This window comes from Hyperolius riggenbachi, chromosome 2 (genome assembly GCF_040937935.1).
Source record: "Hyperolius riggenbachi isolate aHypRig1 chromosome 2, aHypRig1.pri, whole genome shotgun sequence".
Lineage (NCBI taxonomy): Eukaryota > Metazoa > Chordata > Amphibia > Anura > Hyperoliidae > Hyperolius > Hyperolius riggenbachi.
In genome coordinates this window covers 215072259-215089855 of record NC_090647.1, presented here as the reverse complement: position 1 = coordinate 215089855, position 17597 = coordinate 215072259, and the positions used below count along the sequence as shown (strand labels likewise).

The window sequence follows — 17597 nt, the reverse complement described above, 5'->3', positions numbered from 1 at the left end:
GTGTAAAAGCATGTTAGAATCTCCTGAGCCATGCCGAACTTCCGCAGTTGGCGGACGAAGAGTCTCTGCTGGGCTTTCCGTTGGGTTGACGAGATATTGGCTCTCCAACTGAGATCGCTGGAGATGGTAGTGCCCAGCAGGCGAGCACAGGGCACTCTGGCCACCTCGGTGCCATCGATGTAGATGGGAGGTGGGGTAGGTGCCGACTTCCTAAAGTCAATTATAAGTTCGACGGTTTTGGCCGTGTTGAGCACTAGACTGTTCTCTTTACACCAGTGGCATAGTCTTTCCACCTGCTGCTGGTACTCCCGGATGTTGTCCTTGGTGACGAGGCCAACAATGGTGGTGTCATCCGCAAATTTTATGACTTTGACAGAGTCTGCCGTGGATCTGCAATCATTTGTGTAAAGGGAAAAGAGAAGCGGGGACAGGACGCAGCCCTGGGGTGCCCCTGTGTTTGTTATCTCTACCCGTGAGTAGATGTCCCCTAGCCTGACAACTTGTGATCTGTTAGAAAGAAAGTCGGTGATCCATAGCCATAGGGTGGAGTGGACCCCAGTGTAGTCAGGACATTCTGGAGGGTGCGTGGGCATATAGTATTAAATGCCGAGCTGAAGTCTAGTAGCAGTACTCTGGCATAAGCATCCCTCCTGTCTAGGTGGTTGTACATGTATTCCAAACAGATGTTAAGAGCATCATCAGTGGACCTATTTGCCCTGTAGGCGAACTGGAGTGGGTCTAGTAGGGGCAAGGTGGATAGCTTGAGGGTGGATAAGACCACTCTCTCTAGGGACTTCATGATGACGGACGTCAGGGCTACAGGCCTGTAGTTGTTGAGGTCGGAGGTGCCCTGTTTCTTAGGGACTGGAATGATGGTGGACCTCTTGAAGCAGGCCGGGACTCTGCCCTCTGTCAGGGACTGCTGAAGATGGCAGATAGGATGGAGGCAAGTTGCTCCGAACAGGTTTTGAGGCAGGCTGGGGACACGCCGTCAGGTCCCGAGGCTTTCCTGGCATTTAGCGTGGACAGGAGGTGCCGAACGTCTGCCTCCCTCACTTCCAGAGAGTGTGAGTCCTCACTTGGTTCGCTATGCCCAGGGGATGGGTGGGGAGGAGGTGGTGGGTGCCCCCCAGGCTCGGTCTGCCTTTCAAACCTGCGGTAGAATTTGCTTAGTTCTTTAGCCAATTCAGGGCTTGGTGTAGCATGTTGCGAGGGAGGCTTGTAGTTGGTGGCAGCCTTAAGCCCTTGCCATACGGCTCGTGAGTTGTTCGAGCGCAGGTTCTGCTTCATCCTCTCAGCAAACTCCTTCTTTGCGGCTGTCAGCTCTCGCTTCAGAACGTTCCTCACCTTCCTGAATTCCTCCTGGTTTCCCGCCTTGTGAGCCGCCTCCTTACGTTTCCACAGTAGCCGTAGCTTGTTGGAGAACCACGGTTTGTTATTCGGGTAGACCTTGAAGGATTTGGTTGGGACGCAGGAGGCCTCGCAGAAGCTGATGTAAGAGGTGACGTTGTCCGCCCACTCGTCCAGGTCTGGAGCTGCCAGGGATTCCCAGTCCGTGCAATCAAAGCAGGCTTGAAGGTGGAGCTTGGCCTTGCTGGTCCACACCTTGGAGGACTTCACGACCGGTTTTGCTGGTTCCAGGAGCCTTCTGTAGGTGGGGATGAGATGAACAAGGCAGTGGTCAGAGGAGCAAAGTGCCGCCCCAGGGATATCCTTGTAGGCATTCTTCAGTGGCGTGTAACAATGATCGAGGGTGTTCGGGCCTCTGGTAGGGTAGGCAACATGCTGGTGGTAGCTTGGCAGCTCTTGTCGAAGGTTTGCCCTGTTGAAGTCCCCCATGACTATGAACAGTGAGTCTGGGAGGGATATTTCCCACTGCAAGATGGTGTCGCTGAGGGAATTCAAGGCAGATATGGCGTCGGCATCAGGGCGAATATACACTTCGACAAGGACATAGGAGGAGAACTCCCGTGGTGAGTATACTGGCCTGCAGTTCACGAGAAGCTCTAGGTCTGGGGAGCACTTCCTGTCGAGTACTGGTGGGGTGGGGCACCATGAGGAGCTGACGTAGAAGCAGATGCCACCGCCTCTTTTATTCCCAGAGAAGAAAGGGTCCCGGTCCCCCCGTATGAGGATGAAGCCTGGGAGGTTTAGGGCGTTCTCCGGGATGTTCTCATGTAGCCAAGTCTCCGTGAAGCAGAGTACTGGTGTGTTCCTCCCGAGCTGTCACCTGCTGCCAGGAGTACCGAGGGGATGGCTGACCTCAAGCCCCTCTTCCTGAGTCTCACACGGGCCCCAGCTGGACAGCCCCTTCGCCGCCAGCCTGTACTGGGCCAGGGAGCGGAGTCCAGTACTTGCTGTATGTAGTTCTGGACCCGTTTTGGCAAGAGGTTGGCCTCAGGGAGTGGTGGGCCACGATGTTCCCACCGCAGAAGTTGCTCCCTGGGGTACGTGGTACGTGTAGTGGAGTGGGGTGCGGGGTCGTGGTCGATGGCGGGAGTGGGGTGCCTACGGGAGGTAGAGGAGCCTGGCATTGCCAAGGGTCGCCCGCCACAGGGACAGTCCAGGTCCAAGTTAAAAGCAGTCTCGTGCAGTTGAAGACAGTTTATCACGTGCGCCGTGCCGTACCGACTGTGCGGTACAGCAGTGCAATACAGAGACAATCACATGAGCAGTGCAATATAGTCGATCTTGCGATAAGTGCAATACGGTGCGATACAGTCCATCACATGAGCAGTGCAGTGCTGCCTATCGCATGAGCAGTGCAATACAGTCCATCTTATGAGCAGTGCAATACGGTACGATACAGTCCATCACATGAGCACGTGCGGTACAGTAGTGCAATACGGCCTAACGCATGGGCAGTGCAATACAGTCCATCCCATGAGCAGTGCAATACGGTACCCCCCCATGAGCGGTGCAATACAGTCCATCCCGTGAGTGGTGCACTACAGTCCATCATGTGAGCGGTGCAATGCAGCAGTTCCGTACAGCCAGCAAGAGTGCAGATCATGTAACAGTCAGCAACAGTCTATAGTAAGCGTAAAGAGCAGTAGTGGCAGCAGATGCAGAACAATACATGTGTGTGAGCAGACAGCACACAGATCAGCAGATTCTTACCAGCCAGTAAGTTTTCCCAATTTTTTTCGGACTGACTGACCTTCATTTCTTAAAGTAATGATGGCCACTCGTTTTTCTTTACGCTGCTTTTTTCTTGCCATAATACAAATTCTAACAGTCTATTTAGTAGGACTATCAGTTGTGTATCCACCTAACTTCTCCACATTGCAACCGATGGTCCCAACCCCATTTATAAGGCAAGAAATCCCACTTTTATGTACTATACTTCCACATGTGTTAATTCATAGTTTGGATGCCTTCAGTGTGAATCTACAATGTTCATAGAAATGAAAATAAAGAAAACACTTCGAATGAGAAGGTGTGTCCAAACTTTTGGTTGGGTGGGTATGTATGCATGCAATATACACACACACACACACACACACACACACACTATATATATGCAGGGCTGTGGAGTTGGTACAAAAATCCACCGACTCCGACTCCTCAGTTTAGGATTCCACCGACTCAGACTCCTCTAATTTGCATATTACAATCTTGTTGATTGGAAGTATGAAACATGAAATTAGTCTCTTAACTGCCAACTCTTAGGAATTTTAAAAGACAACTGCAGTGAGAAGGATAGGGAGACTGCCATATTTATTCCCTTTAGTCATAGACTAAAACTAGTCCTTGGTAAGAGTACTTGTAAAAGGTACAGGCCGGAACAAAGAACATCTGTCAGGCTCTAGGCAATGTAACTGTGGGTACATGTAAGAGTGATGTGCAGGTACTCTGCAGGGGAATAAGGAGATTCTTCCTCTATTACACATTCTTCATGCACAATCTGAACCAGGTTTATGGGTGATAGACAACACCTCTGTGTTCAATGTGCACAACATTCTCAGTGGATTCCCTGCAGCTCTGTGGGGAGTGCATATGTAGAGTATAGTACAACTGTGTAACAAAGTAAACCTGAGAAAGATGAAATTAAAGTTTTATACATACCTGGGGCTTCCTCCAGCCCTTCAGGCTAATTAGTCCCTCGCTGTCCTCCTCCGCCACCTGGATCTTCTGCTATGAGTCCAGGTACTTGAGCCAGTCTGGCGTAGCGCGCATGCACACACTCCGCCGCCCGGGAGCATGCTACACCTGCGCAGTTTAAATTCATTAGGAGTCGGAGTCTGCATTTTTCCCCCGACTCCAGGCACCCAAAATTGCCCCGACTGACTCCACGACTCCGACTCCACAGCCCTGTATATATGTAAATGTACACACACACACACACACACACACACACACACACACACACACACACACACACACACACACACTACTATATATAGCTGGTAATATGCACACAGCGCATAGCAACTTTAGCGTTACTAGCACTAGAAATGCACCATGCATTGTGAAGTCACCGCAACTCATGATAAATGGGTGGTTGCTACAGTACTGGGCATTACCAAAGAAGCACTTGCGCTACTCATGTACCAGTACCAAGTACTGGTAAAAAATTGCCATGCGTTACAGTTTTTCAGTGCATCAAGCCCTTTGTTTGTCAAAAGAATTCTGCTGGCACATCTAGTGATATGAATGCAGTTTAAAGGATACCACAACTGACATGTGACATGTTGAGATAGACATGTGTATGTACAGTGCCTAGCACACTAATACCTATGCTGTGTTCCTTTTTTTCTTTCTGTGCCTGAAAGAGTTAAATATCAGGTATGTAAGTGGCTGACTCAGTCCTGACTCAGACAGGAAGTGACTACAGTGTGACCCTCCCTGATAAGAAATTCCACCTATAAAATACTTTCCTAGCAGAAAATGGCTTCTGAGAGCAAGAAAGAGATAAAAAGAGGAATTTCTTATCAGTGAGGGTCACACTGTAGTCACTTCCTGTCTGAGTCAGGACTGAGTCAGCCACCTTCATAACTGATATTTACCGCTTTCAGAGAGAAAAAGAAAAAAAGGAACACAGCAGAGTTATTTGTGTGCTAGGCACTGTACATACACATGTCTATCTCATTATGCCACATTTCAGTTGTGGTATCCTTTAAACATTCAGGACTGAAGGTGCACTTGAAGGAAAAAGGCAAGGTCAATATGTCTCTTTACAGGTCAGCCAGCCAGCTTACAGATGCATTACTATGCAGTGTAATGTGGAAAGGCACACAAATTAGTGCAGCCCTGCCTCTTCTAAAACCATCCATGTTTATCTCACTTCTAGAAATCTCATCACTATGACATACACCTGTGATCTGAAGAACATAGAGGCATCCCTGCAATAGGCAGTTTGAGCTGCTTATAGGTGGGGTGGCTTTAGGCAGTGCTAACTGGCCAACCAGAGTTGGTGATTCTAATAGGGTTACTAGTATTTTACAAACTGGGTTACCAAGTAGGAGAGGGAACATCTGAAATTCAGAGTTGTTTAAAAGTATCTTGTAAAGAGTCAGAACTTTATAATTAGAATAATTATTAAAAAATAAATAAATAAATAAAGTAACCTTACACTTTGCTGACACTATATAACAGTAATTTGTATCATTCTATAGCGTCATAAGGTTTTGCTATATTTTATACAATCAGGTGGTTATAAAGCTTGTAAAACATACTAACCAATCTTGAGCTAGCAGATCTGCGTGTCCTGGGAGTGACTGCACTTCGTGGGCTGCCAAATGCACCAATAGGGAGAGATGATGGGGAACGAGAATGAGGACTACGAGAAGTCACTGGTGACAGAGATGGGTTATCCAATGTTTTATGTGCCGACTGCACATTACTGCTTGAGTCCAAACTGTCTTCAAAGGATCAGCCATAACATTCTCTCCATTTTTATCCTTCTGAGGTAATCTTTGAGCAGCAACTGCGTTGGTGTCTCACTCAACCAATAAAGGAACAGTTCATCTACTTTCATTTTAAACCGGCTGAAGAACCTTATTTGTAGGCATGATTAGGCTTATCAGTATTGCTGCACGTGTCTGAAGAAGAGAAGTACGTGTTGATTAACCTATCAAGAATAAGCAGAAAGATATTTCAATAAAGAAATAGGTGCCTAGTTACAAAGAGAATGCATGTTGCTACCAAACATACAGAAATGTATATTGAAAGCGCACAAGACCTAAACACCCCTGTGAAGCCCCAGGTAAGTACAACGAGAAAATCCATCTCAGGTTCACTTAACCTCACATGACCATTTTACAAACAGATCTTAGTGAATGAAGTCATTGTGTGCATTATGTGCGCTTTTAGCAAAGCATTGCATCCTCTGAATTGTAAATGCGGAACCAACTGGATAGCAACAGATGAGGTGTAAACTGTAAATAGATTTTGAATGATACCGCTTTACAGTGCGCAAAAACCGTTACAGTGTGAAAGTACCCCAAAGCCCTGTACACATGAACAAGTTCTGTACAGATGCATTGCTAGCCTGTTGCTATGGATGGAGGAGAGGGACAAAGCACGGTGCATGACAGTGTGGCCTCCCACAAGCAGAGTAAGTGGGGAAGACAATGGACTCGGGTTGCTTAAGATCTGGCATGTCAGATTTTTAGGTGAAGTCAATGGGCTCCTGTACTGGATTCTTTCCCAAAGTTGGCTTAATCGGCCACCCTACTCTAGTTGAATCTAGCATGTGTAAGTAGCTTAAAGAGTAACCGTTAGGCATAAAATACAAAATCAATTCTCTATTGCAGGCTATTACATGGGTAAAAAGGATGCTAACCAGGCAATTCAAGTTTAAAATCAATCTTACTTTTTTCCCCAAATGGGTTTTCTCTCCTCATGCCCCCCAGGCTCTAACTGCGTACACAGACGCAAAAGAGAAGTGACATGGCATGCTGAATCAGCCTGATTGGCTGAAGCCTCTGTCACTCACCTCTCTAATTGGCCACCTGGTCTCCCCTTCACTGTGGTTGCAGCGGCAGCTAGGGAGCAGGGAGGTGGGCCAGAGGCTACCTCGGACCCCTTCCTCCAGTGGCATGGCCCCCGTCTCCGTTCTCCTGCCGCCGCCACATTACCCCTCCTCCCCGCCCTGCACGTTGAGGAAGGATAAAGGCAGCACACACAGACTCACCTAATAATGGTTCCAGGCACTGCAGTTCCCTTCTATTCTCTCTGCAAGAATAGATGGGACTGGCAGCGCTTGGATCCATTAGCAGGTGAGTCTACGTGTGCTGCATTTATTCCTCCCTGCTGTGCACATAATCAGTGCAGGGAGGAGGCATCTAGCCGGAAGACACAAGATGGCCCCCTCTGCTCATTTACTATATAAAATTATCTGAAAGAAAAATGTAGACACTAGACACTACAGTACATTATGTAAGTAGAGCAAGAATTTATCTACTTACATATCTGTTTTGTTGTTGGGTCTTTTTTTTTGTTTTGTTTTTTTTGGGGGGGCATATTATTGCTAATAGTTTCTTTTTAAAAAAGGACAACTGAAGTGAGAGGGATATGGAGGATGCCATATTTATTTCCTCTTAAAGTGACATTGAAGCGGGGGGGGGGGGGGGGGGGACAAATTTTGTGAATTGTATGTGTAGTACTGATAATTATTAGAATTTTAGTAGCAAAAAGTCATTTTTATTTTCAGATATATATCTTTTTATAACATTGCATCATTCTCTAATATTTGCAGTTGACAAACTACACTCTGTATATTAAACAATGAAACAGAGCAGACAGAGCTGTTAGGTATAGGGTCTCAGAGAAAAAACAAAACAAAAAAAAAACACCATATCAGTAGCTACATATTGGCTGTACTTAACATTACATATGCATTTCACTGTCCACATTTGCATTTCACAGAATTGTATATAGTATTTGCAGAGATTTATGCTCCTGACAGTTCCTGGAAGGTTCCATCTTTGACTGTCTTGTCTGAAGCCAGTCGTGATGTTAATATTCAACAGCATTCGACACTGTTGATCACTCCCTGCTACTCCAGTCCCTGCAATCTGTGGGTATCCAAGACCGTGCCCTAGCATGGTTTTCCTCCTACCTCTCAAATCGCTCCTTCAAGACCTCCTTCAATGGTTCCTCCTCAACCTCCTTCCCACTTTCAGTTGGGGTCCCCCAAGGCTCTGTTCTTGGTCCCCTGCTGTTCTCCATCTACACTGCCTCCATCGGAAAACTCATCTCCTCTCTGGGTTTCAACTATCACCTATATGCAGATGACACCCAGATTTACCTCCATACCACTGACCTCTCCACCAACACCATGGAGAAGGTATCCTCTGGTCTCTCAGCTATTTCATCGTGGATGTCGGCCAGGTTCCTAAAATTAAACCTGGATAAGACTGAGCTCCTAATCTTCCCGCCCCGTGCTGCTTCACCCCCCACTGACCTCTATGTCACTGTCAATGGCACAATCATTCATCCAACCACACAAGCCCGCTGCCTGGGTGTCACCCTAGACTCGGCCCTCTCCTTCACCTCCCACATCCAAACCGTAGCTAGAGCCTGCTATTTCCACTTACGCAACATCTCCAAGATCCGGCCTTTCCTGACCCCAGACACTACCAAACTCCTTGTCCATGCCCTCATCATCTCCCGCCTGGACTACTGCAACTCCCTCTTGTCAGGCCTTCCTCAAAACCGCATCGCCCCCCTAAAATCCATCATGAACGCAGCAGCCAGACTCATCTACTCCTCCCACCGCTCTGTCTCCACAACTCCCCTACGCAAATCCCTTCATTGGCTTCCAATTCACTTCAGAATCAGCTTCAAGATCCTATGTTTGGCATACAAATCCTTACACAAGTCCTGCCCAACCTACATCTCTGACCTGGTCAGCAGATATACACCTGGCCGCCCACTTCGCTCCTCCAACGACCTCCTCTTAACCACCCCACGCATCTCGCACTCCCATGCCAGACTGCAGGACTTCACTAGAGCTGCCCCTATCCTGTGGAACTCTCTCCCGCTGCCCATCAGGCTCGCTCCCACCTTCAACACCTTCAAAAAAGCACTCAAAACTCACTTCTTCAAGGAGGCCTACATCAACTCAACACTACCCTAATCCTTTCTGCCAATAACTTCTTGATGCACCTCCTCCTTTTGTGTCACCAGCCCCTCCCTCTAGATTGTAAGCCTTTGGCAGGGTCCTCTTCCCTTGTGTATCATACTTGACTGTGTGCACTTAACCCAGAATTTGGAACTGGTAATTTTTTACCACTACCATTCCAGTTTATGATCTGGCATTGTACTATTATCTGCATTGCGTTGCGTATCTTGTTGCTATTACCTGTATTGTTGTATCTATGGTCTGTTACCTGTATTGTTCTGTCAACCCTGTTATGATTGTCTGTAATCCTATTTATTGTACAGCGCTGCGTAATATGTTGGCGCTATATAAATCTAATAAATAATAATAATAATAATAATAATATCCTCCCTTAACCTGCTTCCTGATTTAGTATTCATTAGCCCTCAGACACTCCCACCAGCCTCTGGTATAAGGGAGGGGGGCATATCGCCATCTCTGCTGCTCTGTCACTCAGTGGCGGGGGGTGTCTTGCGGGCAATGTCGCTCTGTGATTCTGCGGGTGTGGGTGTGTCTTGCGGGCAATGTCGCTCTGTCAGTCCTGTGCGGGGGGTGGGACCGTGTGCGGGTGATGTCGCTGGCAGTCCGCGGGGGGGGGGGGGGGGGGGGGGGTGGGTCGTGGGGGGCTTACTTGCAGGTGATGTCGCTGTCAGTCTCGGTGCGGCTGATGTCACTGTCAGTCCGGGGGGCTGGGCTTGTGCTGTCATTCCGGGGGGAGGGGGGGGGGGGCGTTGTGTTGTGGGAGGAGAGCGGATGGGTGATTTTGCGGTCAGTTCGGGGAAGGGGTTGGGGGGTGGTTGCAGGGTGCGGGTGAATGTCCCGCTGTCAGTCCGGCGGGGTGCGGGTGATGTCGCTGTCAGTTGGGGGGGGGGGGGGGGGTGCAGGGTCTGTCATTCAGATGTCTGCACAGAAGGGTGAGAAGGGTGGGAAGGGAAACCAATCAGGCTGCAGTAAAGAATTATGGAGAAATGGGGAAATGATGGGGAGAAACAGGGAGGGCAGTAGAGAGAAGAAAACTCCCAACATGCTCTGCAACTTCTCATGTGCGGCCTGCGGCCTCCATAGCAGCCTGGGATAAAGATGATTGCTGTTCAGCCACAAAAAAGTAAGAGATTTTTAACTTCAGTATTGCCTTCTTGGCTACCTTCCAAACTGTTTAACACAGGAGAATAGAGATTCAAATTACCTTTTTTTGCCTAACAGTTAAGGTAGCCATACACTGGTCGATTTGCCATCAGATTCGACCCAACAGATAGATCCCTTTCTGATCGAATCTGATCAGAGAGGGATCGTATGGCTGCCTTTTCCACGAACTGTTGAGCTGTGTGCTCAGTGAGCAGATACCAGACAGCAGTGAGTAGTTGCGAGAGTTTGAGAGGCATTTGACTGCGTATCAATCTCTTTTCCACAGGGAGTTGATAGGCAGTGAAATGCCTCAAACTCTCACAACTTCTTGCTGCTACCTGGTAACTGCTTGCTGAGTGCACAGTTCAACTGCTTGTGGAAAAGATGCCTCAGGGCTCATTTCAACAGGCAATTGAACTGTGTGCTCAGCAAGCAGTTGCCAGGCAGAAGCAAGCAGTTGTGAGAGTTTGAGAGGCATTTCACTGCCTATCAGCAGTCCGTGGAAAAGAGGCCTAAAGGAGCCCATACACCTAACAATTTTCCCGCATATATACGGCCGATTCGATCACAGTGATCTAATCGGCTGTGAAATCGCCGCGCACACCGCTGACAGAACGATCGGTTTCCGTCTGAAATCGATCGTTCCCGTCGATCCGTCCGTGCGGAAGATTTCTCTCGATCGCCGGCGGGTCGGGAGTGCGTCGATAGCGGCGTTCGAATGCCCGACGACCAACGCAATACAGCGGGAATACATTACCTGTTCCGGCCGGCGCGAGTCCCCGCTGTCTTCTTTCCGCGCTGGGTTCCGGACCGGCTGCTGCTACACAGAACTTCCTGTCCCGGCAGGAAGTTTAAACAGTAGAGAGCCCTCTACTGTTTAAACTCCCCCTGGACAGGAAGTTCAGTAGCTGCAGGAACGGTCTGGAGCCCGAAGCGGAGAAGAAGACAGCTGGGACCAGGGGACTCGCGCCGGCCGAAAACAGGTAATGTATGCAGGGGGGCGGCAGCTCCACAGATTGTGATCGGTTTCCGGCTGAAAACGATTCACAATCTGTTTGCTGTAAGGTGGCCATACGATCCCTCTCGGATCAGATTCGATCAGAGAGGGATCTATCTGTTGGTCGAATCTGATGGCAAATCAACCAGTGTATGGCCACCTTAAGACATGTCTAGAGAAACGCAGTATTTGTGGTTGGTATTGACCAACCAGCAAGTGCATTTGACTTGCCCAATTCCAAGCTTGTTACAATCAGGGGCATAACAAGAAATCACTGGGCCCCCCTGCTATAACTTTGGATGGGGCCTCTACCCTCCTAGTTTTCTGCACAGGTAAACTGAGAACCAATGTTATTCAATTGGCTACGCAGATAAAAGCTGACAGCAGTGAAGCACTGCACGCATTTTATCTATCAATTATATTAGCTTCTGTGATAAAACATGCATGTTTTCACACATACACACATAATGTGCAAAAAATGCATACAGAAAAGAGACAGACGAGTGCTCCCAGCCTCCGCTTATTACACTCACTCTGTTCACCTCGGATGAAGTAGAACTGACTCTGCGGACTTCTATAGCATCACTACAGTACACAGCTTTTGGGGAGAGGGTAGAGAGACTGGGGGCATGGCACTGTACACAAGAGCCTGCTGCACACTGAATTGGGACTGTCTACAAATCATCATCTACAAAACTTTGTAAGATTCGTTATCAGTGGCTGAGCAGATGCGGTCATTAGAATAATTGATTAGAGAGCAGAACGCTTTTTCTCTCCATGCCCAGACTCCTCAATATTGCAGGAAATATCCCGAACATTTAGTTTATTCATGAGTTACATCATTTATCATTTCTGTACTGGTGCTACCCTTTGTTGTGTTTGGATATCCTCAATATTGCAGTACACAGCACTTGGGGAGGGGTAGAAAGGCTGGGGGTAGAACAGCGCTCTACACAAGTCCCTGCTGAACACTGACTAGGAATTGTCTACATAATCTTTGTACCATATGATTCCTCATCAGTAGCTGAGCAGATGCAATCATTAGAACAATTGTGCAGAAAGCAAAGTTTTTTCTCTCTGTGACCTTAGTTGTCAGTCTCTCAGAATAGGGAAAAGAAACTTCTTTCTCCACGGTGGCCCCCTACAGCTACATCCCTTACAGCGTCTATTGTTACACCCCTGGTTACAATTTGAATTACATTTGCATCTCATTGATCACCTGTAAAGAGGAGTGCAATCTAAAGGTAGCCATACACTGGTCGATTTGCCATTAGACCAACTGACAGATCCCTATCTGATCGAATCTGATCAGAGAGGGATCGTATGGCTGCCTTTACTGCAAACAGATTGTGAATCGATTTCAGCCTAAAATAGATCACAGTCTGTTGAGCTGCTCCTGCCGCCTGTCCCCCCCCCCCTCCCCCCGCGTATACATTACCTGAAGCTGGCTCCGGGTCCTCTTCTCCGCGCTGCACCGCATCCCAGCATCCCGCACCGCATCCCAGCGTACACTGTGTCACTCCGTGACCTGGAAGTTCAAATAGAGCACCCTCTATTTGAACTTCCTGGTCACTGGAGTGACACAGGAAGTTAATGTACGCTGGGATGGAAGCAGGAACAGAGCGGTGCAGCGCAGAGAAGATGCCCGGGAGCTAGCGTCAGGTAATGTATACCTGTATCGGATCGGCCGCCGCTAGCGACGCGCTCCCTACCCACGGGCGATCGACAGTAATTTCCCGCACGGCATAATCGGCGGACCGATCAGATTTCGGGAGGAAATCGGATCGGCGGTTGCGTTTAGCGCAAACGATTGGCAGCAAATTCGATCCCAGTGATCGAATCTGCTGTCGAAACGGCGGAAAATCGGGACAGTGTATGGCCAGCTTTAAGCTTGGTACACCACTTCAATTATGATTGGCCAATCACTCACCAGTTTTACCTCCATGTAGTATGAGGGTAGGAACACACTAGGCAGAAACGCAGTGGCATAGCTAAGGATCTGTGGGCCAGGATGCAAGTTTTACAATGGGGCCCCCCAAGCATTCTATAAACAACAATTGATACTGCACACCAAAACTTGCCAATGGCAACTACAGTGTCAGAGTTGCAAGATGGGGATGGGGATCAACTAGTTAATGATTACCACTATTCAAAGTATCTATAGAAGTGATTATTATGAGCACAGGACCAATAGAGAGCTAATACTGCAGTTGACGGAGGGCCCTTTGGGGCCCCGATGCGGTCGTAACCTCTGCAACCCCTATTGCTACGCCCCTGCAGAAACGCTAGCGTCAACGGGCATAATGTACAGGGATCACAATGCAAATGCCACTGCGAACCTAGCCTTATAATAGACAACACTGTCCCATAATGGGTAACTTTAAATACAGCAAAGGTCTATTTCCATTATACGCACTAGGCCAGGGTAGAACAGTGTTCCAACTAACTAGCATACATTGACAGAATAGCATACATTTAAAGTGATATACCCCTTGTTAGTAGAATCAGTGTCCCCTTGCCCGGTCGCTTCGCTCGCTGGGCTGCGGGCTCGGTCCTCGCTTCGCTCGGACAACTTTTTATTCTAACTCTATGTCCACTTGGATAGTGGAGATTGCACATCAGCACACAGGCAGCTAACTGGGGTTGAAAAGGTTAATGCTGCTGATGGGTATTATGGGGTTAATGTCTGCCCTGCATGACTTTGCACATGCTCAGTAGCATTTGTATGCTATTCTGTCGGGTATGCTAAAATGTTGAAACACCGGAGTAAGCTTACAAAATAAAACGAGCACATCTATCAACATGGTATGTGTTTTAACAGGACTAGCACTGCAAGAATAGTGAACGGCTATAGCAGCTCCCCAGTATGAGAAAAGGGGTACAGAGAAGGCAGAATTGACGCACAGAGCAATGCATAGTAGTGCGGGAGGCAAAGATCAGCTGTCAGAGTAAAACCCCTCAGCAGTTACTACATATATTCACCTCTCTCCAGCCAATGCACACAGCTACTACATGTCCCACTGTAATGCCTTGCATGCAGCTCATGACCCTCCAAACCGGGACCGTGTCACTTAAACGCCGCAGCAGCAACAGTAGCATTCACACACCATTCTGTGCACAGCACAACCACTTTCCCGCCCACCTCATCATCAGGGCCAATGAACAAGCGACGCTGTGAGCGCCAATAGCCGTGAATCTACCTTCCGCCTCCTCAACTCACCAGGCGGCAATTGGCTGCAAAAATGACTAGTGTGTGTGATAAGCACGCAAACGCTACAACGATCAGGAGGGCGTGTCTCTGGGGCTGCGCATGCGGAGTTCTACTTCTGTGAATGCGTGCGCAGAAGCGAGTATGTGCGGCTGTTACCTAGTAACAGTGTTCTGTCGCTTTTGACTACCCGTCCGAAAAAAAAGCTACTTTGTGCACTGCGCATGCGGGGGCATGCGCACATCCATCAGCTCGTCAAAGCAAAGGACTAGGAGGGGAGAAGGTAGTCGATTACAGGCAGCTACCTTTGCTCAGAACGGGTTCTGGAGACAACGTGTTTGGGTTTCTTGTCTCCTGCAGCTGGGTCCCCAGTGTTCTGAACTTCTTTCCCTGCTGGAGACCACAGCGGTCGTCTGGTTTATATCGCTGGTTGGCGTAGGAGTACTAAATTGAAGTTCACAGTTCATGATATGAAATGATTGTAAAAGATGATCATAAGCGGCTTTTGTTTATTTAGATAGCTCTCATGGGGTGGACGTTTATACAGTTTAACAACAGAGCACCAAATGAAGATGGGCTGACTAAGGGCCCGTTCAGACTACAAAGTGCAGACCGCAACGCATGCGGACCGCAACGCGTACGAACGCACGCCATCCGCGTTCGTATGCGTTGCGTGGCTGATCCCATCACTGAAAAGTGAATGGGACAGCCGCGCGTTTTTGTAAAATCTGCGTGCAGCATGCGTTCCCGGACCGCACAGGTCCGGAACGCATGCTGTGTGAACATCAGACATTGCACTCTATGCAATGTCTGATGTCCTGCGTGTCGGCCCCCCCGCACGCGTTTCCAAAACGCATATGGAAACGCGTGCAGTGTGAACGGGCCCTACATTTACACTAGCAATTTTTAGTGCATGTTTTTGAGAGGTCTGCAAAGTCTTATACATTTACAAAATGTCATTTTCTTAAACACATATTTTAAAAACATTAGTTGCTATGTGCGTTGGGGAGGGGTTTCTTCTATAAATATTTTTAATTATGGCTAGGTTTGCAGTGCCTTTTGCATTGCGATCCCTGTAGCAGCAAGAATGCAACAGATCGGAAAAGTGGTGCTGCATGTTATACCTGCGTTGCATACAGTCAGGGGTGTTCCTAGGGTCTTTGGAGATCAGGGGCACCAGGTGGGATGTATATGCGGATGCCGCAGAAAAAATGGGCGTGGCCATGCAGTGAGTGGGTGGGGCAAAATGTAAATGAACTTAGCATCGGTGTAAGCTACATATAACGGGCCTGCCCATCGAAATATTGGATGGAGCCCCCTGTCCTTCATTTAGATAGTTTACAATCGGTATAGGCATAGATTAAGATGCATACACACATACAATTTTGATTGGTCAATCACTGACCAATTTTATCACCCCATGTAGTAAGTGGGCTAACAGGCATTGAATATGATGAACAGAGCTAAATTTGGCTAGTCAAAATTGTATGTGTGTACCAGACTTTACAGCTAATACTGTGCGTACTGAAAGTAGCAGGGATCAGCACACAATACAGCTGGTTTACACACTGGAGGTAGATCAGCACAGTCGTAATGTAATTGGGAGTCGTTCCTTTTTAGATATATATAAAAAAAACAAAACCTTTTATTCCTTTTTGGGGTCATCCACTTGACCCACTCACTATTGACTATTGTAGATAGAAAGGACCATAAACAGTTCATGCAAAGTCTTTTTGGTACAAAGAATATCAAAAATGCTTTATTGACACAAAAACTTAAAAAAGTTTCATAAATTCTCTCTGCAAGAAGCTCCTTTTGGATATACAATATCTTCCAAAGCAGGAATAAAACAGCAAAAAAAGGCTAGTGTAGACTTAGTGCAATACAAGTGAGGCAATGACACGCTCGTTTCGGGCATGTAATGATCGGTGTCAGCCAGAACAGATTTTCTGATTATTGGTGATCTGCAGTATCACCAAATATACAGATGTTATACCTGATTATGTGGTGATCTGCAGAATCACCAATAATACAAGTATAGCAAGACACACAGGATACAAAGATGTAAGATGGTGTTTGGTGCAACAGTAAATATAGATGGAGATACCCACTGTCCAGAGGAGCTGGTGAAGGGGGTATCTCTAATCAACACAGTAATCAGTATTCCAGCAAGCTGGAGACTCAGATGAGTAATGATAGGTTCACCCAAGGAGCGGGTGATGCACAGTAAGACAATGTAGTGAGATCACTCGAGGAGCGAGTGATTCAGACTGTACTGCAACAGGTGATCCCCTGAGGGGCAGGAGACGCAGACAGCATATAATGATAGCTAGTCACCTGAGGAGCAGGTGAATAAGACTGTACTGCAGCTATCAACCTGAGGAGCAGGAGATTCAGACTATACTGCAGCTATCAACCTCAGGGGCAGGTGATTCAGACTATACTGCAGCTATCAACCTGAGGAGCAAGTGATTCCTAAACTGAGAACCCCTCACCAGGACTAGCTCCCTGGTGAGGGCAGAAGAGTCAGACAAGCAGGTTCGGCAACACACGGACAGATACGGTACAAAGGCGGAAGACAGAATCAGAGTGAAGATCAGATAGGCAAAGGCACAGAATCACAAGACAGAAGAGTAGTCAAGGCTAGCAGAGGGTCATTACAAATAATACAATTCAATTAGTACTTTAAGCTATCAACAGAATCTGTCTAAGTGTGGATCCCCAGCTCCTGCTGGTTCTAGGCACACTTTCGGATCTTACTATGGGTCTGAGTGCTAACACGTAGCATATGCAACAGCAGACGAGGAACAACTGACAGGCCTGTTCTATATATACTGGGAGCGCTCCTAAGCACCACCCCAGTCACTCAGCCAATCAGGATCAGTGCTGGAGTCAGCTGACCGGCTGATCAGCTGACTCCCCTTCTGCTTGCATAAAGATCCTGTCTGTGCACGCGTGCGCAGACCTCAGTCTATGTGCGACTGAAGGAGCAGGCAAAGTTCCACCATGCGGCAAAAGCCGCTGGCTGAGACGCGGTGACAGCCGCCATGCCACTCGGCGCTGCGGCGGCTTCCTCCTCGTTCCCTACAATCCCAGGCATAATTCCATCATGTATCTGCGCGGCGGAAACCGCCGGCTGAGACGCGGAGATAGCCGAC

General features: G+C 48.0%; 1 protein-coding gene across 1 annotated transcript in view; it reads right to left on the bottom strand.

Annotated features, from left to right (window-relative positions):
• Positions 1–14343, bottom strand: part of LOC137546097 (serine/threonine-protein phosphatase 2A regulatory subunit B'' subunit beta-like) — a 145889-nt gene extending 131546 nt beyond the window's left edge. Inside the window, 5 exon segments of the mRNA XM_068268106.1 lie at positions 5683–5873; positions 5876–5902; positions 5905–5984; positions 5986–6073; positions 14214–14343. Coding sequence (XP_068124207.1) covers positions 5683–5873; positions 5876–5902; positions 5905–5984; positions 5986–6014 — 327 coding nt within the window. The 5' untranslated portion in view covers positions 6015–6073; positions 14214–14343.
• Positions 14344–17597: the final 3254 nt, after the last annotated feature.